This window comes from Sinocyclocheilus grahami, unplaced genomic scaffold (genome assembly GCF_001515645.1).
Source record: "Sinocyclocheilus grahami isolate Dianchi unplaced genomic scaffold, SAMN03320097.WGS_v1.1 scaffold1508.1, whole genome shotgun sequence".
NCBI lineage: Eukaryota > Metazoa > Chordata > Actinopteri > Cypriniformes > Cyprinidae > Sinocyclocheilus > Sinocyclocheilus grahami.
The window spans coordinates 225,495-250,631 of NW_015506687.1; the positions used below are offsets into that span (position 1 = coordinate 225,495).

At 39.1% G+C, this 25,137-nt stretch overlaps 1 protein-coding gene across 1 annotated transcript in view; it reads left to right on the forward strand.

Annotated features, from left to right (window-relative positions):
- LOC107570807 (teneurin-2-like) overlaps positions 1-24,761 on the forward strand; it is a 100,253-nt gene extending 75,492 nt beyond the window's left edge. Inside the window, exons 3-5 of the mRNA XM_016257075.1 lie at positions 2,389-2,664; positions 23,795-23,842; positions 24,739-24,761. Of these exons, the coding sequence (XP_016112561.1) occupies positions 2,389-2,664; positions 23,795-23,842; positions 24,739-24,761 (347 nt within the window). The remainder of the gene's footprint in view (positions 1-2,388; positions 2,665-23,794; positions 23,843-24,738) is intronic.
- Positions 24,762-25,137: the final 376 nt, after the last annotated feature.

Consider the following 25,137-nt stretch of genomic DNA (forward strand, 5'->3'; position numbering starts at 1 on the left):
CAGAAGCTGGTTTGCGCCCGGCCGGATGCGCTTTTATGCTTTCTGGTGCTTACGTCACCCTGCTTGTGACGTCTCGCTGCTCCATTGGACGGATTTGACACGTGCTTCAGAACGCGGTCACGCAAGGGCGTTCCCAAAGCGACTCGACGCAGCTCGAGTTCCTGAAGGGGAACCTTTTGACTGAAAACTATTTTGGCTGTAGAATATGTTCGGCCAAATCTATCGGTCTCAACTGAATATGAGCAGAAAAAAATTATGTTCACCCTGCAAGAACAGTTTATATGTGTTGACAGTTTGCACCATACACTTAGGACTTGAGGACCCATCCTCTTTGCTCCGTGAACATGAAGATGTGAACATTTCAAATCATTGAGGTTTTGAAACAGCATGTATCCTGTTTTTTGTATCCTGGAATGTTTTGATGGGACATGCTTTTAGCAGACTGTGTTAACATTTGCGTCTCCATCACAGTGGTGCTCTTTGTCAAACAGGGCGTGTCTGAGGCCTGAAAAGATTTTCATGCATTTTTCCAAAATGTTTCACTGTACCTGACGGCATGCAAAAAATGCTATGTTACCATGGTAACCCCTCCCTCAACAAATGACCTTGCCACTCTCTCTGATTTTAGCACCTGCTGAAAAGCAATATTCACTTTAATGTCCAAGGTGTCTGAGCAAAAGGGGGAAATTGTGTCTAAACAGACAAGGTGCTGGAGGAGGCTGGGTTTTTGGCCTTTTTTTTTTTTATAAAGTAGGCCCTTTGGGGAAACTTTTTTTTTTTTTCTCCTATAATGCCTTCTGGCTGTTCAGTTAGACACTATCTCAAATTTACACCTTGGAAGATTTTTCCCTTTGGAGTAGACACACGACAGCAGAGAGGCAGAGTGCTCCGCATGACTTTTCCACACATAAAAACAGCCAGGGAGTTTCTGTTATATGGAGCAGGTTTGTTGTGTGCGGTGCAACTTTCGCAGTGCGTTGCGAGTGATGTTATTAGATGATGGACGGACATTATGTTCTTACTCACAGCTTATGTGGAGCTGGCCCCGGTTGCCGTTCGTTACTACGTGTCAGGTATGCACTGCATAGATATGTTTCTTTGTGCAGGACGAGACTCCGTCCCCAACACATCCTGCTCCTATTTAAATCCCTGTGTGCCCTCTATTCTGTTCTCCCTCATTAACTATTGTGTCGTGCAATCATATTATGTGGATGTGCACTGTGCTTTTCCCCCATATTTGTACAAAATACAATTGCTCAATAGGTTGTTCTTGCAAAATTCTGCTCCAGCCTGCTGAGTAGTTGGATGCAAAGCACATTCAGCATAAAGTTTTTAGCTGCTTATGAAATTATTATTAAATATTGGTGGTTTCCTGCTTTGCACCGCTGTAATGTAATAGTGAGTCATTATATTGAAGTCATTAATTGCTATGGTTTTATGCAGCGCACAGATTTATGGATCTTCCTCATTCACGAACAAGCTTGTCCTTTTAATGTTTACCTCATTAATGCATAGACGTTCCCTTATTAATTCATATGTAAATGAACTGAATTCATATATCTACACTTGTACCTGTTTTAAAATGAATATATACTATGAGATAAATTAATATGTACTACAACACATTGGACTGTATAAATGTTTCTCGTGATCTTAAAAAAGGCTTAGCTTATGAAATCAGTTAAAATTAAATAAACAAATAAACAGTGACTTTATATGCATTTCTTTAAAATACAAAAATCTAATTATATAAATATAATTTCATGTTAGTTTAGTTTACTTGTATTATATAATTCAAAGTTTAGATTTTAAAAATATATAAAATTAAATATTTAATTTTATGTATGTAGCCTATTTTTTTAAACATTTACTGCCTTTTTGTTTATTAGCAAATGGCAGTAAAATAGTATTATATATAGTTTAATAGTATTATATTTTGAAAAATATGGAAAAATAATAAGAAATACTAATAATTAAAAAATTACTGTAGTAATTTATTTATATTAAGTTTCTATTTTACAAGCACCAACCAACACCAAAAGACACTGGAGGGGTTACACATTGATCAGACAAAACCTGATGAACATATCTGTTGTCGTTTGTCGGCATCTGTTGTTGCAGTGTGAATTGGCCTTTTATCCCACCGTAACATAATTTACATTCATTCCTTTCACTGGTTATCTGAATGCAGATGTCTAGGACAATACAGAGCTTAAATTAATTTACACACTAAAATGAAGTCTTGCTAGAATAAAGAGTGTTTTGTCATTATGTAATTTAGCAAAGAGAGTTCTTAGAGTCATCCAGCTCCTTAAGGAGTCTGGGATGCCTTGCAGCGAACACACTCTTTCTTGTTTTCGAGCATTAATACTTATGTTCTCATTACAGGGAGCTTCGCATTGGCTGATCTGGGCATGTGTGAGCCTCCTCCGTCATCCACTGTATATTGTTCTGATATAAGCCTGCTGCAGGACAGATACGGTCTGAATGCTGGATCCGACACCGACTCGGACCCCGAGGGGGTCATGACTCCGGAGCGTGCCGTCCAGCTGTGGAGCGGGCAGCCCCTGAAGTCCCACCGCAGCTCTTGCCTGTCCAGCCCTGACAACTCGGTTCTCACTCTCACCGACTCTGAAAATGAACACAAGACTGATGAAGAATCAGGTAGGAGAGAGAGAGAAACACTTGGGTGTGGAGAAATGAAACAAATGAAAAGACACTGATGACTGGAGATGTATCAGAACGGTAGTGCTTCTAAATTAAGTGGAAAATCTGTAATTTGGTAAGACATTAGTTCCAACAACGAATGCCGGTGTAATGAGACATCTAAATGAAATGTTCTCATTTCCCCAAAGGCCTTCAGCCTTTTTTGGGGTGAAATTGAGCATACTGAATCATTGAATACGGACTATTTATATGATTCCCAACACTTAGGTGTCAATATTTGTGAAGCCGTGGCATTTTCTGAAGACTGCATTCACTGCGCTGGCGAGATCAAAGCGGTTTACAAACCAATGCCTGCAATCTCAAGTGGTGTTTCTCTTTGATATAACAAGATTTTATTCCAACAAACCAGCCCGTCTAACTTGCCAATGTCAAGTACTGCATTATGCATTTATCTGGTTATCATGTCATATTTAGAAGATGCTCTTCGCTGACTGTTGAACTGCCACAGTTGTAGTTTCTTCCTTTCACAAAACAAGCACCAGACACAAGCACGTAAATTCAGAGACATCTGTATGGATGTACTGTAGTGAAGCTACAGTTGTACTTTGTTATCAGTCTCATCAGAAAGATAATTGAAACATAGTCACTAGACAGTAGTCTCGTTAAAAAGCTTATCTTAAGATCACTCTTCATTTCACACATTTTGTTTTAGGGCCTAGCTGTAGTTTTTGTCTTTTAAATGGAAATGACCATTAAATTACATTAGTGTTGTTTAATATTATTTATTTTTTTGTCCATTATACATGGACTGAAATCACATAATTGTAGTTGATTAAAACAATATTTTAGTTAAAAAATAATGTGCAAAATGACAATAATGTGCTTTTTTGTTAATATATATTTGTTATAGAGTATATAGAGTTGTACAGTATGAAAGTTATTTCCCTTAACCAGGAAATTAACGTTCTTAGAATTGACAGACAGTTGACCCTGAGAGGTCAAGTAAATATCTACAGCGGATCTAAATGTTTATAATTAATTATAACTAGTTATGATTATTCATATTTCCCCATGAGCTGATTCGCTACAACTGTATGTGGGATATTAATTGAAAGAGACTGGATAGAATTCCCAGTTACACTTTTACTAGTGGTCTGACCAAAAAATAAAAGCACACATTACAATGTCATTGTGGTATAGGAAAGGAATAAGAAATATGGGCACAAAGATGAAAATAAAATTAGAAAGTCCATTGTCAGAAGTTGTAACTCTTGTGTTGCCCTCTGTCTATACAGTATATGCTCTCCAACTGAAGATTCAGGAGATGAACCTTTGAGCTATTTCAGAAAAATGGTTTATCGTTGGTTGATCTACATTCTCTTCATTAGTGAAAGTCAAGATTCACTTGCACAATTCATGCCAAATTGACAAAAAGTCTAATAATAATGTGTAAAAAATGTGCTTGACAGTTTATGACAACTAGATGAACCATTTTGCATTTAATGACTTATACGATGAACTAATGACTAGATGTTTTGAGGGGAAAGGCTATTGCACAGAGAACTATATAATAAATTTTGAGCAACATGGCATTAGCAACTGATAATATAGGAAACCGCAGATAAATATACATAATCAATTGCATGAATGTACCAAAGCAATCACAACTTATTCAAAAGAATGAGAAACTGCTTTTATGATGTGCACAAGTGACTAGATAATGTGGAGGTTGACCAAGTAGTTTTGAGAATTTCATTTCTGATCTGAGAAATGCACCAAAGCGACTGAGAAAAACTGTAACAATCAAAGCAAGATAAAGAGAGAGAGTTATGTGTGTGTTCATGTCTGTGTATGTTGGGGTCAAAGTGCAACTGTAATTAAAATAAAAACACCTAAATAAATAGCACACTTTTACAAGAGTAGAGGCCCTGGTGAAGGAAAGAGAGGAGGAGATGGTTGTTTATGACCAGCTTGTCACTTAGCAACTGATAATATAGGAAACCGCAGATAAATATACATAATCAATTGCATAAATGTACCAAAACAATCACAACTTATTCAAAAGAATGAGAAACGTCTCAGGTTACGTATGTAACCCTAGTTCCTCGAGGGAACGAGACGCTGCGTCGACAAACGCTAGGGGAACGCCTTCCGCGATCCACGCTCTGAATCGTATGTGAAATCAGTCCAATAGCTGAACGGGACGTCACGGCGGATGACCACTACTGTTTACTGTTCAATAGTTTGGGGTCAGTAAGATTTTTTAAAAAGTAATTAATCATTTTATTCAGCAAGGATGCATTAAACTGATCAAAATTGACTGTAAACACATTTACAATGTTACAAAACTAAATAAATGCTGTTATTCTGAACTTTCTAGTCATCAGAGAATCCTGAAAAAAATATATCACAATTTCTGCAAAACTTAAGCACAACTTTTTTCAACATTGATCATAATAAGAAATGTTTCATGAGCGCCAAATTAAATTAAATTATATTTTTTCACATACTGCTTTTACTGTATTTTTTTTTTTTATTATTATTATTTATAAATGCAGCCTTGGTGAGCATAGGAGAAATCTTTCAAAAAATGTTTTTAAAAAGTCTTACTGACCCCAGTCCAGAAACTTTTTGTATATGTGAAAATTGTCCTTATGAAAACATGGATTGAAATAATAGCATATAAGTATACTAGTATTAGCTATTATTTATACAGTAGGTACTGTGTTGTGAATTCTTCATACATTAAAGACTTTTTAAAATATATTTATTGCCTATTTTCTTTTCAGATTTTTTCCTTTTTAGTTCATTGCATTAGGTGTAGAACGTTGCAGTGCTCATAGTGGTTTATTCATACGGAGTTGGCATATTACTGAATTTCACATGCACATTTGCTTCATTGTTTGTGCAAATATACATTTTAACATTAATTTAAAGTTATGGATACCGCTTATTGATCTAAAGTATAGATCTATATGATCTATAATGTATAGAATGGGTTTGAGTGAGCTGATTAACCTACTAGCAATGGGTTCAGTTTACTAGTGATCAGCTCTTGCAGCTTAAGAGAGGCAAAACATATTATTTGAATCAATTTTGTGAGTATTTTTGTAAATTTTTCTTTTTTTTTAAGAGAATTTATTTCTTGTCACATTAAGTCAGTGATATCGAAGATGGGGCGAGATCAAAAAGCAAACATTTTTGTTAGTGTTTGTGAAAAAAGCACTGCAAGTTCTCCAAAATGCTGATATTAGAGGTTGCACACCACTGAAAGGCTTTTATTGCACACACAAAATGAAAAAGAAGAGGAAGTGAATGGAGCAAAGTGTTTAGGGGGAGATGTGAAGCTCCAGAGGATACTAACAGAAAAGGAGCAAGATTTCCTTGTTGAGGTGAGCGGGTGTGTAGGAAGGGGAAGTAGATCTAGAGGGTTGAATACAGGCAGTCATCGTTCAAAGCCAACCTAGCTATGCTGCTCCATTCCTGGACATCAAGGCCAACACATGCATTAATGGAGGCAGGTTGTGAAAGGGAAAGGCACAATGTGGGATTTATGATACCTGCAGCGACATGCAATAAGCACCAGGTGCCTCTCATCACGCACTGCCAGCAGTGTTCCAGTTTTATTCACCTTCTTCTTGTGACGCTTCTATCGTGAGCCTTCACATGTGTTGGTGGTATGAAGGACAGGAAGATGGTGGTGATGTTGATAAGGGGGAATTGGGTATTGGGCATTGGGTGTTGATTATCTCTCACACAGTCAGAGGATTTAACATAGGAAATAGACAATTTGCAATAATAGGGTTTAAACTGGAGTCCTGTGACTTAAATCAATACATGCAGTAATGTCAAAGGGATAGTTCACCCAAAAATGAAAATTTGATGTTTATCTGCTTACCCCCAGGGCATCTAAGATGTAGGTGACTTTGTTAATTTTTTACCTCTAATACACCACTATGTCCAACTCTCTTTGGGCGCGCGCACGGCATCCGGTGCGTGAGGTGTGTACGCGCTCTGGCGTAGTTTACGTTAATGGGTGTGTTGATATCCAGCTGAAGAGCAATCAACCATAACTTCAGGCGAGCAGGCTCAGAAGTTAGGAATACGTGGAAAGTCACCACTCCCGAATGAGTTAGTTCGAGAGAACGTAATCATTTAGTTTTAAGTCGGTTTGAACAATCCGGATAAGCGCAAGTAAGTACCATTTTGATTAGCCGTCGTACCTACAATGACTGTGCACTGTTTAAACAATGAGTGACGTATACGTGTGTCAGATCACTTCCGGCGCTTGCGTAAACTACGCCAGAGCGCGTACACACCTCACGCACAGATGTTATATAAAATCAACTGGCAAAATTAAAATAACACTAAATGTTGCTGTTTACACAATAATAGTGTATTTGTCCAGTTCAACCAATCAAATTTATTAACAATATTATATTCAACAGCTTGGAGCATTTTTTAGATTTTTTTTTTTTTAATTTTGAAAGAAGATTCTAACGTTCATCAAGGCTGCATTTATTTGATCAAAAATACTGTCAAAAATGTTATTATTGTGAAATATTTTTAATAATTTTAGATAAATGTTAAATTGTATTCTATTTTCATATATATTAAAATGTAATCAATTCCTACCTTTTAAACTGTGAAAATGACAAAAAATGGTTCTTGAGAATCAAATCAGCATAATCAATTATCATGTGATAATGAAGACTGGAGAAATGGCTGCTGAAAAACCTTTTTCACAATTACATTCAGTTCATTTTCATGGACTTTTAGTTTGCTCATTATTGTTTCCTGTTTTCCTTTGTTTTCATTTTCCCGCCACTAGTTACCGTATTGGCCCGAATATAAGACGACCCTGATTATAAGACGACCCCCCTTTTTCCAGATGTACCTTTTGCAAAAAGGCTTTTTAAAAACCAAATCTTGTTTTTTTCAGTAAAACATTTTGTCTTCAATTATTTTCATATTGCATATTTTTCCTATTTTAATTTTTGTTTTGAAAGTATGGTAAAAACTGGTCAACTGTACCAACAATCACATTTAAAAAATATACAGTTTTTGATATATCATTTTAAAAAAAATTAGGACATTTAGGCTATCCATCTAATAGTAGCCTACCAAAATCTTATTAACCATAGAAGTTAAATCTTAATGTAGTCTTCAAATCTGGGTACTGTCTTACGTTTTAAAATCACAAAGGGAGTTTGGTCGCAATCATTACAACACGCATTTACGTATTTCATGGCACACTCGTTTTATGCGTATTGGGTGCCACCTATTGTTGTGGGTGTATTATTGACATGTCAAAGTCTAGACCCTGAATACAAGACGACCGTGTTTTTTCAGATGTATTTCCAAGAATAAAACATTGTCTTATATTCGGGTCAATACGGTAGTTACCATGGTTATTCATTAATTAGATCACACCTGTTTGTATTCAGTTCAGTTGCTTGTCTTGTATATTTTATGTACCATTTTTTGTGGAAAGTGCCAATGGCTGCTACACCCCTAGGGACTTTTCATAGGATCTTTGGTGTGTCTTTGAAGGAAGGGACTTTGAGACTTATTGTTTGGAATGTTAGTTGATGACACTGCCACTGAAAACCTCTCGAGACTGCAGCAAAAGACTCAAGCCCTGCAGACATTAAAAACAGTAAAAAGCAATACTTCTGCAGCGGTGTTTCATTTGACAAGATCAACTCCTCCATCGCTTTTGCCCTTTCTTTCAAGTGAGTGTAAGCATATGAACAATCTGGACAGTTTTGAGAACAGAAAACAGTTTTGAGAGTATGCCAGTTATTTCTGCAATAGAAATAGGGAGTTTAAAAATATCTGGATGAATTTGTGTATGTTCAACAGTGGATATCACTGAAATGTTAGCCCGGTGAAGTCTGAGAAAAAAAGAATGAATCACCACACCCACAGTTTCCCACTCAATCGAACTTCTTTTACTCCCATAATTAAATATTTTCTCTATGGTCTGCAACCACTCAGATAGCTGCTTCTATAAATAATCTTCATTCATACATGAGCATCTTCAGCAAGGATGTGTTAAGCTGAGCAAAAGTAACAGTTAAGACATTTATAATGTTATAAAATTAGCAAATAAATGCTGTTTTTGTTAACTTTCTCTTTATCAAAGAATCCTGAAAAACTGTATCATGGTTTCCACAAAAATGTTAAGCAGCAAACGTGATAACATCTTTAACATTGATAATAATTAAAAATGTCTCTGGAGAACCAAATCAGCATATTAGAATGATTTCTCAAGGATCCTGAAGACTGGTGTAATGATGATGCTGAAAATTCAGCTTTGCCATCATAAAAACAAATTTAATTTTAAATTAATTAAAATTAATTTATTAAAATAGAAATACCGTCATACCAAAATTGTAATAATATTTCACAGTATTACTTTTTTACTGTATTTCTGATTAAATAAATGCAGCCTTAGTGAGCACTTCTTTCAAAAACAATAAAATGTCTTACTGACCACAAACTTTTTACATCTTGCCTTCCACAAAGAATGAATCACCATAAACACGATTTCCCATTCAGTCGAACTTCTTTTACTGCCTTAATTACATCTTTTTTTCTACGGTCCGCACCCACTCAGATGGCTGCTTCTATGAATAATCTTCATCCATACATGAACATCTGCTTTGTGTCCAGCTGTGTTTGTAATTAGCACACAAGTACCAAAATTACGTTTTTGTAGCCACCTGCCGTCTCACATTCTTGGTGACACAGGTTCTTAACTCGGGTAATGGACACCTGAGTCACGGCATGCATTTAAAAAAAGTAGAAGTATAGTTTGATGCACTTGGCCTGTGGGTGACATCGGTGGCCGTGTTGCCACTGTGACAGACATTCACCGTAGTGAGCTGGGAGCAGCGTGATGTTCTCAGAAGAATCGTTTGCATTGCTTCCACTGCTGCTCTGAGCCACAGTCGTCAAACACCCTTGTGGCAGCCCACTGATCTCTGCTTTTCTCTTTCTTCTCCGTTCTGAACTTCCCTTTCAGAGCCACAGGCAGAAATTGACTCCCGCGGTCCTAAACTCCACCGTATTTTCGACCTACTGAGACTGAAGTCCATGTCAAGTCTGTGTGGGTTTCTTTAACGCTCCAGCATTTAAGAAAAAAGAAGATTCTCTGTTTGTGTGTGTATTTGTGTACATTGAAATAAACGCAAACGCAGCAGGACTCCGACCACTAATGGATTTCTACCGTGGGAGCTAATTAAAAGGGATGGCGAGAGCTGGATTTGATCAAGAGAATGCGGGGTGACTAGTCGCAGAAGTGAATCCTGAGGCGCCGTGTTCAGTCACCGTGTGTGTGAAGAGCGTGGCATGATGATATGATAAAGACGGCACCTTCAGGCAACACTTACACTCATTACCACTCGCTTTTGTTGGCATTCACGGGTCAACTCTCAGCATCAAAGAAACGCCCGGCCGACGTTCCCGGGCTCCCTTTCCTAAGTCTCCTCGCTCAGATCTGCCCATCTTCTGTTGTTCGCTGAGCCTTGGTTACTTTTACAGGCAGTGGGTTCATGTCCCTGGCAGATTACAGCTAAATGATTAGAGAAAGGAGCGCCCATTAAAATGCCACAGTTTGCTCATGGTGCTGTTCGCACTCTTTTAAGTTCTTGTGGGTGTACTGTCACACAGCTTGTACTGAGGCCATTAACGAGTCTAAGGACACTAACTTCAGCTCTAGGGAGTCATTGTGCATGTTATGAGAACTTGTAGCAAATCAACTGTGAAATGTGAAAACAGTTTGGCCAAGATGATTGCGTAATACGAGTATGCAGATTAACCTTCTGATGCATAAATTATTAAGTCACAAAGGCAAAAAAGTGTTTCTGTTTACTTTAAAACAAGTATATAATCATTCACACTCTTATTTGTTTGTACTATACTACTCTAATGCTCTCTATTGCATTATTTGGCAACACTTTTTTACATGTACTAATAGTAAATTATGCATAATTACATATAACTAACATGTAACTAATATTACTCAGTACCTAAATGTACAAACACAATGTAACAAGCATGACTGCGGGAACTAGGGGTGCTGCTGAGGGTGCTGCAGCACCCCCTGCCGACATCTGTTTTACTGCACTGGAATCTAAGATGACACTGCTTGAATTTTTTTCTTTCGTTTTTAATTTTCCACATTTGTTCATAAAATTACTCTAAAGATTATTTCGTTTTAATATGCTGTTGAATGTGGTTTGTGACTTTTTGGCCATTGGACCAGAGCGCTGTCTGTCACTGCCTGATTCGCTGCCTATTGTAGCCTCTAAATTTGATAATGTGTATTTGTGTTAATTTTGACAGCAAATTTTGATTTAGTTTTAGTCATAGTCTTTTGACTAAAATGCCATTTAGTTTTAGTCATATTTTAGTCATCTGAATTGTTTTTAATTTTAGTCTAGTTTTAGTCAAGTAAATATCATAAGATTTTAGTCAACTAAATCTACAGTACATTTTGTCGGCTAAAATCTAATGGGTTTAGCTACAGTGCATTTATTAAGCATTTCTCTAAAATTTCCAAACTCATTATATAGGTTTGATATTAAGGTTGTATCATGATAGACACCGATTTAGCTTATGTATTCTTTATAGCAACTTGTTTACCATATTCTTCATTCTTTCAAGCAGACATATTTATTTCTATAAATAAATTTAGATGAATCTTTAGGGCTACTGAAGTTTTTCAGTCAAGAGCAGTGCGTGATTTTCTGTCTTTCTTTTGTTGCTTGATTAACATCAATGACTGGGACAATAGCAACTAAATTAGGCTGCTGTCCCTTTAAAACCGAATGCACAGCTGCAATGGATGCAATGTACTGATACACGTTCTCCCTACTGTTTACGTTTACTTAAGACGTAATCAACTGTGTTTATGTGAATGCTCGTCAAAACGGACAATTCGAAATCATTTTGTGTGTAATTCTCCATTCATGCAATGTGAAAGAGTACTCGTGTGCTGTGAGACATGCTTTCTGTGTGTGTATGCTTCAGTGTGTGCGCTCAGAAAACCGGACCGAATTGAGTTCTCTCTTGCATCGTCAGATTTATCCATATGTCTGCTCTTCTCTTACTCCCACCTATTGACATTTTTTTATGTTTTGTGCGACGTGAAACGGACAATTCGAAATCATTTTGTGTGTAATTCTCCGTTCATGCAATGTGAAAGAGTACTCGTGTTCTGTGAGACATGCTTTCTATGTGTGTATGCTTCAGTGTGTGCGCTCAGAAAACCGGACCGAATTGAGTTCTCTCTTGCATCGTCAGATTTATCCATATGTCTGCTCTTCTCTTACTCCCACCTATTGACATTTTTTTATGTTTTGTGCGACGTGCAGCAAGTGTATGGTAGCTTATGTCACACCGGTTCATAAGCTCATCGTCCCTCCCTAACATTTTCATCTCGTTTTTATACGTTGACGAAAATGTCAATAGATTTTCAAACAATTTTTTGTCATTCAAATAAAGTTTTAGTTCGTTATCGTCTCGTTGTCGTCGGTGAAAAAAATATCCTTGATGAAAATTATTTGTCAATGAAATTAACACTGCTCAACACCATTGGTTTGAAGCGATATCAGTGCTTTGTTTAGCCTTTTTACCATGCCAATAAAGCTACGTGCGACGTGCAGCAAGTGTATGGTAGCTTATGTCACACCGGTTCATAAGCTCATCGTCCCTCCCTAACATTTTCATCTCGTATTTATACGTTGACGAAAATGTCAATAGATTTTCAAACAATTTTTTGTCATTCAAATAAAGTTTTAGTTCGTTATCGTCTCGTTGTCGTCGGTGAAAAAAATGTCCTTGATGAAAATTATTTGTCAATGAAATTAACACTGCTCAACACCATTGGTTTGAAGCGATATCAGTGCTTTGTTTAGCCTTTTTACCATGCCAATAAAGCTACTTGAATCTCAATTTGCTAGTCACTGATTGTGATGCAGATTTTTCAAACAGGAGGAAGATACACAACTCATCCACAGACCATCTCTGTTCATGGTATGTAAACACTCAATTATATATTTTCAAAGATCCCCCTGGTCACGCTGAGCCAATATTTATTCTGATGACTTTTGTATGACTGATCATGCTGTAGCTAGTATGAGTAACAAAATGCTTTCTCTGTGTCCAGATTTGACTGCAATAATAATAACTGACACTTCAAATCAACATTTAAATGTCAACTTTTACTAAAATGAATAACCTAATACAAGTAATGCGCTTTATGTCTTACGTTCTCACTCTGCAGCAAATGGTTTAGATTAGGGATGTAATGATATCAAAATCTCACGGTAATACCTTGGTATAAAGTCCACGGTATGATATTTATTGCGATATTTAAAAAAAAAAAAAAAATGAACAAATGAAGACTTGGAAAAAAGTGCCATAAGTGTGTATTAAACAATGATTGAACATCACAGTGATGTACAAATTAACCATGTCATATCCTGTCCTCTTCAAAGATCCCCCTGGTCACGCTGAGCCAATATTTATTCTGATGACTTTTGTATGACTGATCATGCTGTAGCTAGTATGAGTAACAAAATGCTTTCTCTGTGTCCAGATTTGACTGCAATAATAATAACTGACACTTCAAATCAACATTTAAATGTCAACTTTTACTAAAATGAATAACCTAATACAAGTAATGCGCTTTGTCTTACGTTCTCACTCTGCAGCAAATGGTTTAGATTAGGGATGTAATGATATCAAAATCTCGCGGTAATACCTTGGTATAAAGTCCACGGTATGATATTTATTGCGATATTAAAAAAAAAAAAAATGAACAAATGAAGACTTGGAAAAAAGTGCCATAAGTGTGTATTAAACAATGATTGAACATCACAGTGATGTACAAATTAACCATGTCATATCCTGTCCTCTTTTCTTTATCCTCTAATCATAACTGTTGCTTAGCGGTATGTGGTGGGTCAAATGACCTAAAACTCCCTTTTCTAAAATAAAATAATTGCACCAGCTGGACCTTGACAAAGGTAACCTATTATTTTTTCTAACATTGCTTCCTTTTTTTTCTTTTTTTGTCCCGGATGGATTTTGTTCCTCGTATCTTCACAAAACTTTTCGGGGTGATGATTTAACAAGTGGCTCTTCGTGTTAGTCGTATTACCTGACGTGTATTTCACCACAGTCTGTCTGTCACGTTTTACTCCTTTCTCCTTCCTTTCTCCTTTCTTTTGATGATTTCGAGACAATTTTGTTATTGCAATACCACGATAGTTTATATGTATTTATATTTAGGGCTATACAGCCATGGCTACAGCGTGGTATTGCAGATGATAAACGGTGCATAATTTAGAGGTTAATATTTAGTAAAATCCCCTTAAAATAATACAAATATTAAATATATTTTTTATTAAACTAAAATCACAAAAGCACAAATAGATATTTGTTCTTAAATAACTCTGTCTTCATTAATTTGTATGTTCATCTATAAGTGTCCGGACTGTTTAATATTAGGATTTTGTTTAAAATCCCCCACCTCATGAATAATGAGGAAGGTCACAGGTGATCACTCATGCTGCTTTAGATTTATCATCAAACTCTGAATGGTTAAAATGCCTTTTAAAAATCTGTCCACTATAATAACGACGTACTGTTAAAACCGAAAATTAGTGTTGAATTCATTAGGCGAAGAAGAACATCTGCTAATTTCTAGTCGATTCCTGGCACACGCATAATTAAAGTGTCTGAATAAAGAGTATGAAGATTATCTACAATTAGGAAAACTAGGCAATCTGCAGGATTTTCTAATTCTCTGTTCTTTTCCATGTTGGTGGTAGAAATAATACCATTTTGTTGTTGATGTCCAACCCGTCGTTTCTTAAATAAAAAAAGGAAGTGAGTACTAAAACTGAAGACAGTTAGCTTTTTAATGAACACCCCACTCCATATATTTCTACAGGTGTGTCGACAACTAGAGCTTTTAAAGACTTATCGAAGAGCTTTAGTTTCCATGATAACAGGTGAAACCAAATGGAAGGAGTGTTTCTGTGGGGAGGTCAGCGATGAGTGTGTGTGCTGTGTCTGATTTGTGTGCGAAAGTGTATGTTTTAGGGATAATTTGTAATGCTTTTATTTCTTAGCTGTAATTATTCAAAGATTCTGACCTTGATGTTCTAAAATTAATATTCCATTTTCAAAAATACAAAGTGTTTGTTGTTGTTGTGTGTAAAGGTCACTTAGGCTGTTATGGGGATAATGATCCAGATCAGAACACAATTTAATGAATACAAAATATACAAAATGAGTGAACCAGAAAATATTTACCATGCATATCATTATTTTACTCATGACTGTACAATCATAATTCTTTCAGTGTGTGGTGGACAGGATTACTGAGTTCGGTCTATCCAGGCCTGGCAGGGTTGGCAACTGAAATTGATTCGCCATCTGTCACACTGGTTTTGATTAGTTTATGGCTTTCCTTTATTTTCCTTCATATGGCCAAAAGATAAAATCTCTTTTTTTTCAGAATGTTTGACCAATTCAAGATTTCGATTTCATTTTTCTTCCTTGACTTTTTAACTAGTCAACTTAAAAACTTAAGTACAATATGATACACGATCTAGTTCTATTCCATGTGCACCAACATGGTGTAAATGTAAAATTCACTTGTTAAATATCTTTGCAGAAAAGATGAATGAAATATGAATGCACATACTGTATTGTACAAACTTTTCTTAAACAAATCAAACATGTTCAGAAATAATATTAAAAAATGCTTAACGTCTTAAAAGTCAAGACAATTCAAATGCAAAATTACTAAAAGTAGACTATTATTAGCATTGAATGTTTTGTAAAAACAAAGAAAATAGCCTGTCAGCCTGTCAGCATCATGCAAATATGAAATATAAGACATACCGTATAGTTCTTTACAGGTTTTTGCATTCCATTGTTCTGCTTTTCCATAGTTTTTTCTATGTAAACATTGCCGCGTTTGACTGTTGCACTTGCTCCTCTCGTGCATGAGACAACATTTGAAAAAACTCAAGTTAAAAGTAGTTCAATTAGCATCTCAGAACCTTGCTTTTTTCCATTCCACTGCCTGCATCACATCATTCGGTGTGAATAGCACCTACCGATATGTTCTACGTTACGGTGTGTTGGTATGTTGTGGAAACATTCAAAGCGCAAATTTACAGTATTATGCACAAAAAAAGCTAATTTCTTAATTCCCTCATTTGTTTAAAAGTTTTGAGTGCCCTACTTTTTGCTAATACTGCTGGTGGCTAAATCATGTATGCTAGCATCTCTGTGTCATCACGTATGTGTTTTTCACCACGACAAACGTCCGGCAGGCCGTTTTTCTGGTCTGAGTGTGACCGCTTCTAATGAATCTCTTAATGCTGCTTGTTCCTTCTGATGCTTATCTGTCCCACGTTCACATCATGCTGTTATTTCGTGATTGTTTACAATCCATTAGCATTCGCATGGCTCTCAAATAACGTGTGTGCAGCTATTCCATCGTCGCCTCACAAGGAGAAATAGCTGTGACAGCGCTGAACATTTATTTAACGTGTCGATGGTGGTGGCAAAGAGGTAATTGAGAATTGATTTGACCATAATAGCTTTTCATATGGTCCCTACAGAATGCTGATGCCGCCTGATTAAGCCGTGAGACGGCAATTTGCCACTTAATGGGGTCTGCCCTTGTCCTTTGCACAAGACGAACCGACGGTGTGAGAAGTGGTAATAAAGGGACAGTGTTCAGAGGTGTCGTCTGCATCTGAGTAATTGTATGGAGCACGTTACTATGGTTTAATCTGTTCTCGCTTTTGTCACCTCAAAGCCTTCGCTTTGTAGAGGGAAGTTTCTTAGTTCCAGTTTGCTGCACAGTCTCAACAACTGCAGCAAAAGCTGATGATGCTAATGCCTGAGTACATTTCCTATGCCTGCAACAGTTAAAAGGTGCCCTAACAGTTTTTTAATAAATGCAGAAATTAATGGAAATTTGATAGTTATGTTTATGTAATGTTAAGCACAGACATTATTTTACTCATTAAAAAAATAAGGGAATCCATGAAACATGAGAATACCAGTGCTATTTCAAATATCTAATTTTATCTTGGTCAGAAACTTTCAAAATATGGGTTCGGGGGCCGTGAGGGGGTGCTAGGGGGGTCTTTACAAAATAAAGAAAGTTTATGTAGATAGTATATGTATATAATGATTTTAACTTTCACATTATTCAAATTTGGTATTTGGATGTTGGTACTATTTCAGTCTACTTTATGAAGAATTTATTGATTGCATTAATTGCATATTAACAGAACCGTTTTAACAGTAAAAACAGCTTATGTACTGTAGTTTTGTGAAGATAAAAGTGAGCTTTTGTAGAGTAATTGGAGTTAAATATTTTTCACATAATATTTAAACTGTTTCCAATGCTAATATAAAAGCTTATTTTATATAATATCAAGATAATATAAAAAATGATTTAATTCAGTTGTCTTTATAATGACACATTTAATATTTTTCTCACACAATATAAATGGTTTTTATACATGAAAATAGCATGGTCTCTAGCAGGTCTCTTGCAAAGGATTCATCATATTTGAAAGTCAATGGCATTAAAAAGTAGAAAAAAAACTGATCCGGGTCTAGCTATTATCAGATTATATTTTGTTTATGGAACAAATTCATATTTCATCAAATAAATCATTAAGGGGTGTGCGATAATGACAAACAATGATGTCTCGATATTTTCTGGAATTTTGTCGATAACGATAACGAAACAGTATTTTGCTGAGTATGTTATTGTGCTGGTATTTCTGCAGGTTTAGGACTGCCATGGACAGCTGACCTCCCAAAGCTTTTCATATTCTTCATATTCTGTGTGGTGATTAGTTTGCTGGAGTAATAGAAATGAACCTCTCCAATAAGTTTAAATTGATTTTTACCTTTTATGGGCATTTTTAACTTTACAAGGCCATGTTTTCAAACCTAATTAAATGTATGCATAATCTTTTGTGTCAAATTCTTAAATGTACTCAATACATTTAAATAGTAAGACACAATACATTTAAATAGTTAGAGGTCTAACTCAATTTTGTTGTATTATATTGGCATAATTTGTTATTTCTCAATAACAAGATTGTTACCAATCAATTAAATTTGTGTTTGCAATGCAGAGGTGGCACAGAATCTGCATCTGAAGTGGCTTTTAGTTGCATTTACACAGTTTAATGCAGGACATGAATGTAGTTAACCTGCACCAATGCATAAATTATATTGAGATTATATTGAAACAAAATGTTCAATAATGATATTTGAAATTATTTTGAAAAAAAAAGGAAAATATACTTTAAATATAAACCTAAAATCGCCAGTAGGTGGCGGCAAATCACTGCACGAGTGAGTCATTGAGTCATTCATTCAACTGATTCGTTCAGATGGCTGATTGATTCAGTAATGAAACACCGTCGAGTGTTGCTCAGAGATGCAAAACAGTTTTGCTGTGGCTTTGATTGAAACTATTTTTGTCTATTTCATTGATATTTGTTATTTGATTTAATATCTAGCTCAGTCATGAAAGTCTAGATAGATTTAACCCTCCACCTCCCCCAGCTCCACCTGTCTAGAACTGCTATGGGATTCATAGTAGGTATGCCTATTGATGGAACAGCAACGTCTCGATTACGTATGTAACCCTCATTCCCTGAAGGAGGGCTTGGAGACGTCACGTCGTGACTGACGAATTGGGATTTTGCTTAGAGAGATCAATCCACTTCGAGTGTAAACTAAACGAGCCAATGCACATTGGCATGCGATGATTGCATCCAGCTGCCGCTGATCACAGCGTGAGCATAAAAAGGCAGCCGGTCCAACGCATACCAGGTTTTCGATGAGGAGCCAAGCCGGTGACCCGGCCGCTCAGTGGTGGTAAAGCAGCCATGGCGACGGGACGTGACGTCTCCGTTCCCTTCTTCAGGGAACGAGGGTTACATACGTAACCGAGATGTTCCCTTTCAGTTGGTCACTACGAGTCACGTCGTGACCGACGAATTGGGATCCCTACCAAAGCGCCATGGATGCTGCCCCTTCCAGTGTCCTGTGCGAGCCTCCTGCTCCCCTTTTTGGTGTAGGCCGGGGCTCGCAACAAGAAGACCAGTCACTGTTGTCGTAGCACTACCCTCTCAGTGAGATTGGATAACACTGGGAAAAAATGTACCACTTGGAACAGTAACGTTGCGGAAGCCCCATCCTTCCCGAAGGATGGTTTCGGAAGCACTTACACATATGACATCCGTTTAGGTGCATATGGAAGATTAGAGGTGATTGTAACCCTCATGGAATGGCAGAAGTCTGCAGGGGAAACACAGACTCTGAGGCTATACCGTGGACTTTACACATATGGGAACCACTTAGGCCTCTACATATGAAACCCAGCCCTCTACTGGTTCTCACGGATTCAACGAGTGAGGGCTTGGCGTCGGACGTTCTGCCACGTCTGGCTGTCGAGGTGATGGGGGAGCTCGACAGGGCCTACAGTACAGACACTCTGGAGCAGTTTTAGCAAGCCGACACTGACCAGGGCCTCTCAGTGCCTCTACCCATTTGAGGCGAGAACACAGGAGGATACCGGCTCCACGCGAAGGCTATAGAATCTAGCGAACGTGTTGGGGGTTGCCCAGCCCTCAGCTCTACAAATATCTGTCAGCAAGGCGCCACAAGCCAGCGCCCAGGAGGATGCAACACTTCTAGTAGAGTGATTTCGCAACCTGAGCGGGCAGGGCACACCCTGTGCCTGATAAGCCAGGGTGAGGGCATCCACAATCCAGTGGGCCATCCTCTGCTTAGAGACGGCCTTCCCCTTCTGCCGGCCGCCTGTCAGCAAGGCGCCACAAGCCAGCGCCCAGGAGGATGCAACACTTCTAGTAGAGTGATTTTGCAACCTGAGCGGGCAGGGCACACCCTGTGCCTGATAAGCCAGGGTGATGGCATCCACAATCCAGTGGGCCATCCTGTGCTTAGAGACGGCATTCCCCCTCTGCTGGCCTCCATAACAGACAAAGAGCTGGTCTGAGGTCCTAAAGCTTTGTATCCGGTCTACGTAGCATCTCAAGGTTCGGACAGGACAATGCAAAGCTAGGGCTGGGTCTGCCTCCTCCGGGGGCAGCACTTGCAGGCTCACCATCTGATCCCTGAAGGGAGTAGTGGGAACCTTGGGCACATAGCCGGGCAGGGGCCGGGGCCTCAGGATTACCTGGGAGTCAGCCGGCCCAAACTCTAGGCACGAATCATCGACCGAAAATGTGTGCACGTCCCCTTGATGGAGGCCAGTGCAAGCAGGAGCAGAGTTTTCATTGAAAGCAACTTTAGCTCGACTGACTGCAAAGGGATCCTGGTGTAGTGCTTTGAGCAATAGAGACAGGTCCCAAGAGGGTATAGAGGAGGGCCGGGGAGAATTTAACCTTTTCGCCCCCCTAAGGAACCTGATGACCAGATCATGCTTCCCTACAGACTTCCCTTCCACGGGGTCATGGTTAGCAGCAATCGCAGCAAACATAGACTTTAAGGGTGGAGGGAGACAGCCTTCGCTCCAACCCTTGCTGCAAAAAGGAAAGCACGACCCCGATCGGGCATCTCCGAGGGTCTTCCCAACGAGAAGAACACCACTCGACGAACAGGTTCCACTTCAAGGGGTAAGCGTGTCTCGTAGACGGTGCTCTCGCCGAAGTGATGGTGTCAACTACCTCTTGGGGTAGGTCACCAAGAACCTCTGCATCCTGTCCAGGGACCAGCCATGAAGTTTCCAGAGGTCTGGATGCGGGTGCCACAGGGTGCCCCGTCTCTGAGTCAGTAGATCCTTCCTCAGAGGAATCTGCCAGGGAGGGGCTGTCACGAGGAGCATTAGTTCGGGGAACCACGTCCGAGTGGGCCAATACGGCACCACAAGCAGGACCTGCTCCTCGTTCTCCCTGACCTTGCACAGCGTCTGTGTGAGAAGGCTCACTGGGGGAAACGCATACTTGCGCAGGCCCCGTGGCCAACTGTGTGCCAGTGCGTCCGTTTCGAGTGTTCCCTCGGTCAGGGAGTAGAACAATTGGCAATGAGAGGTTTCTGGAGAGGCAAACAGGTCTATCTGAGTGGCTCCGAAACGTCTCCAAAACAGCTGGACCGTCTGGGGATGGAGTCTCCATTCTCCCAGGAGCGTAGCTTGTGACAGCTCGTCAGCCATATGGTTGAGCAGACCCGGCATGTGAATGGCACAAAGTGACCTCAGAACCTTCTGACACCAAAGGAGGAGGTGGCGGGCGAGTTGCGACATGCGACAGGAGTGCAGATCACCTTGTCAGTTGATGTACGCAACGGTCGCCGTGTTGTCCATTCGGACCAGCACGTGCTTGCCTCGTAAGCACCCTTTGAGATGGTTCAAGGCAAGGCACACGGATTCAAGCAGTTCAGCACCGACCGCGCACGTTCCTCTGTGAGGCGTGCTGTCTGTTCGACCGAATCCAACTCCATACCGAGAAAAGAGATTCTCTGCGTCGGGGAGAGTTTGCTCTTTTCCCAACTAGACCTGAAGGCCCAACCGGCTGAGGTGCAAAGTAGAGACTGCCCGCTCCCTCAGAAATATATCTTATGTGGTCCCGCAAAAGCCCGCATAAAAGTAATCTATATAGATTTTTTTTCAGTACATCGAAGAAATTTACATACAATGGTTCTGTAATATCTCCTAAGCTCCACAACATAACAGCATAAACGCTCCCGATAAAATATTTGTTATTTAGGCTAAGCATCAACAAACACATTCACACAATCACATTCACAAACCACTGTTATTTTTAACAGAAAAGCAAGCATGTGCTGCTGCGTTCATGGTTTGGCATGGCAGAATGCAAGCAGCGCGCTTCCTTTATTATCACTAAAAGCTGACATCTCAGTTAATTGCGATCTCATAAAGCTCTGTTATATAACATTAAATATACGCACAATGAATCTTTCACGGTGTCTACACTTCGTGTGTTAAAATGAGAGGATTCGTGAGCACGCAATTTCAGCACTGCGTTGAGTAGATTCTAACTTAATCACCTCTGATTGGCCATTGCGTTCCAGAAATCAACTGCTGAGTCTGTGATTGGCTACATTTTGCAACCTTTTAAACACGTGTTATAAATAGAAACTATGCTTAGCTTGCGCATGTCAATCATTTTAATGTTAATATTAGTTGTTCTTTTTGCTTTTGTGCAACAGATAAATAACAATTTATATGTTTTAAACACTTTATGTTTAGAAAATTTCTATTTTGCAGGAGTCCTGTGAATCATTTTATTCTCCCGCATCCCGCACACACGAGTCTCTTCCCGCCCGCACCCGCTCTCGCCCATCAAGAGTTGTCCCGTACCGCACCCTGTTACGTTGGGTCCCGCAGGTCCCGCGGTCCTCCAGCGGGAGTGCAGGTCTCTAGTGCAAAGGAACAAGTCCTTGTGTGCACACAACTGATGCTGAGACTGAGCTAGTATGAGCCAGTCGTTGAGGTAGTTGGGAATGCGAACGCCCTGTTCTCTCAGGGGAACAAGGGCTGCCTCCGCAACTTACGTGAAGACACGGTTCGACTGGGACAGCCCGGAGGGCAGGACCTTGTACTGATATGCTCGTCCTTCGAACGCAAACCGCAGAAATGGTCTGCGGCATGGAAGGATCGACACATGAAAGTACGCATCCTTCAGGTCAATTGCTGCAAACCAATCTCGGGGACGGATGCACTCGAAGATGCGTTTCTGCATCAACATCTTGAACGGTAACCGGCGAAGGGCCCGGTTCAAGACACGCAGACCCAAGATTGGCCGTAACCCACCGCCTTTCTCAGGTACAATGAAGTAAGGGCTGTAAAACCCTGTATTCATATCGGCTGGAGGGACCGGCTCTATCGCATCCTTCGCCAGTAGGACTGCGATCTCCACACGCAAGACAGGAGCATCAGCCGCCTTCACTGTCGTGAAGCGGATGCCACTAAACTTGGGGGTATGCCGGGCGAAACACGCCAACACAAAAAGCTCCAGAGAGCGCTAGACTCGTCACACATGTAGCAGTTTGGTAGGAGCAGAACGATGTTGTCGCTCGGCTCCGAAGCGAAACGCTGGTTTGCATTGCACCGGCTGCCTTTTTATGCTCACGCTGTGATCAGCGGCAGCTGGATGCAATCATCGCATGCCAATGTGCATTGGCTCGTTTAGTTTACGCTCGAAGTGGATTTGTCTCTCTAAGCAAGATCCCAATTCGTCGGTCACGACGTGACTCGTAGTGACCGACTGAAAGTGAACTTATTTTAAATACTGACTACAGCGTGTCAGTGAATCTATTGTCCGCAGCAGCCTGAGTTGCACATTTAGTCCGCCAAGATCAGATACATTAATATTGTCATATATATTAACATGCTAAAACTATTCAGAGAGTTATCATGATTGAAAAACCATAAACTAATTTCTGTTGAATATTAAGGTCAACATTTGTTGATTATTGACGTGGAAAGACTCAAAATTTCAATTGGCTCTGTCAAAAGCCAGTTATAGAAAGAAAAATGAAGTCTGCAATAACAGACTGAGTAAAATAATATGTGCTGGTGATGCAGTGCTCTGTTGATCTGTTCTGTTTGCATGTTACATTCGTCAGGTTGCCTCATGCATAGACACACTGTAATTACAATTTCTGTGCTTACATGCTTTAGTCTACAAATAAATTACCTTTTTGTTGTTGTTGCATAAATTATGTTTCTGACACAGCCAACAGATGCTTTGTTTGCACAAAAGCACATTGAACTGAAATAAATCCAAAGCAATGTGCTTGACTCTTCAAATGTTACCTCAATATGGACATCCTTAACATTCTCCAGAAATAACACATAAGACTAGGACATAAGGAGGGTTTTTATGAGCATTGATCTCACAGCGTTAGATTTTTCAGAAAAAGGAACAACTGGGATTTCTGTATCTTGTTACTTCTTTTATTTTCAATGTCATGTATTTTAGTTTATTCTGGTGTGTGTGTTTGTGTTCACAATGTTTGTTGTTTTTATGATTTACTTTCCTTTTAATTTCATTTCATTTTTCATTACAAGCATACTTTGATGACGAGGATGAAGATCTGTTTGGTGTTTACTGTTTCAGTAAGTTGCATATGTTCAGTGAGTTTTCATGTGTTTGCTGTGTGTGTGTGTGTGTGTGTGTGTGTGTATATATATATATATAAATAGCATTAGACCCCCCTTTAAACAAAGGCTTTCTTAAAAACCTGCCACCATTCCATTTTGTAGTGCTCCCGCTAATAGCTTAAAATTCTGAAAATTCATTGAAAGAAATCTGTAGCTTACTATCAGATTTGGAGGCTGAATAAAATATATTTTATGGCACCAGTGACTCCCATTACACACAAAATCTATATATATATATGTTTGTACTTATGTATGTATGTGTATTCAAGTGATTTTGTGTGTAATGGGAATCACTGGTGCCATAAAATCTACTTTATTCAGCCTCCAAATCTGATAGTAAGCTACAGATTTCTTTTAATGAATTTTCAGACTTTTAAGCTATTAGCGAGAGCACTACAAATTGGAATGGTGGCAGGTTTTTAAGAAAGCCTTTGTTTAAAGGGGGGTCTAATGCTATTTCATGCATTCTAAGTTATTAACACTGTTAAAGAGTTGGATTCTCATGCTAAACATGGCCAAAGTAAAAAAAAAACGGGTTACAGGATTTGCTCATGAAGGATGTCTTCAAAGAAGTGTGTTTTTGGTTGTGAGGGAAAGATAACCTTGTTAAGCTTCCCAAAGAACCCAGCGTTAAGGGAACAGTGGATGCAGTTTGTTTTTCCGGGACAGCAACGGAGTTGCTTTTTGAAGAGAAGCATAAGCTGTATCTTTCTTTTACAAATCTGATAAAACTAAAGACTCTTCAGAGATATGAAGGATGCAATACTACTCTATAAATACTCAAGATTAACATGAGATTGGCAGAAACTGTGTGTGTTATGTCCCCTGTAAAATTGTGTTTCCCCTTCTAGGGAACTCGTTCTGGGTCCTCTAGCGGACACTATGGGGACTGCCGCCAGCAGGACCGGTGTCTGAAGCACATGTGAAACAACTACAATCCTGTTGGCCCACATAGCCCGTGACGTCACAGGTGGGCACCCATAAGTATGAGAGGGCACCTGCAGAACATGTCACCCACTTTTGTTGTCTTCAGGAGCCTTCTGTTTGTTCAGTGTGTGTGAAGCATTATCCTGGTGAGTCGAGCAGCGCTTTAGGGAATGTGTGCCTCCGTGTTTGGATTCTAACACTTGAGGGCATTTTCTGACTTTGCGTTATTGTCTCGGCGAGGAGCATGTGCATTCAGTGCTTACACGCTCATTGTGATGAGTCATAATGTAAAGGCTCAGTTTGCGTTTGTTCCAATTCCTGAT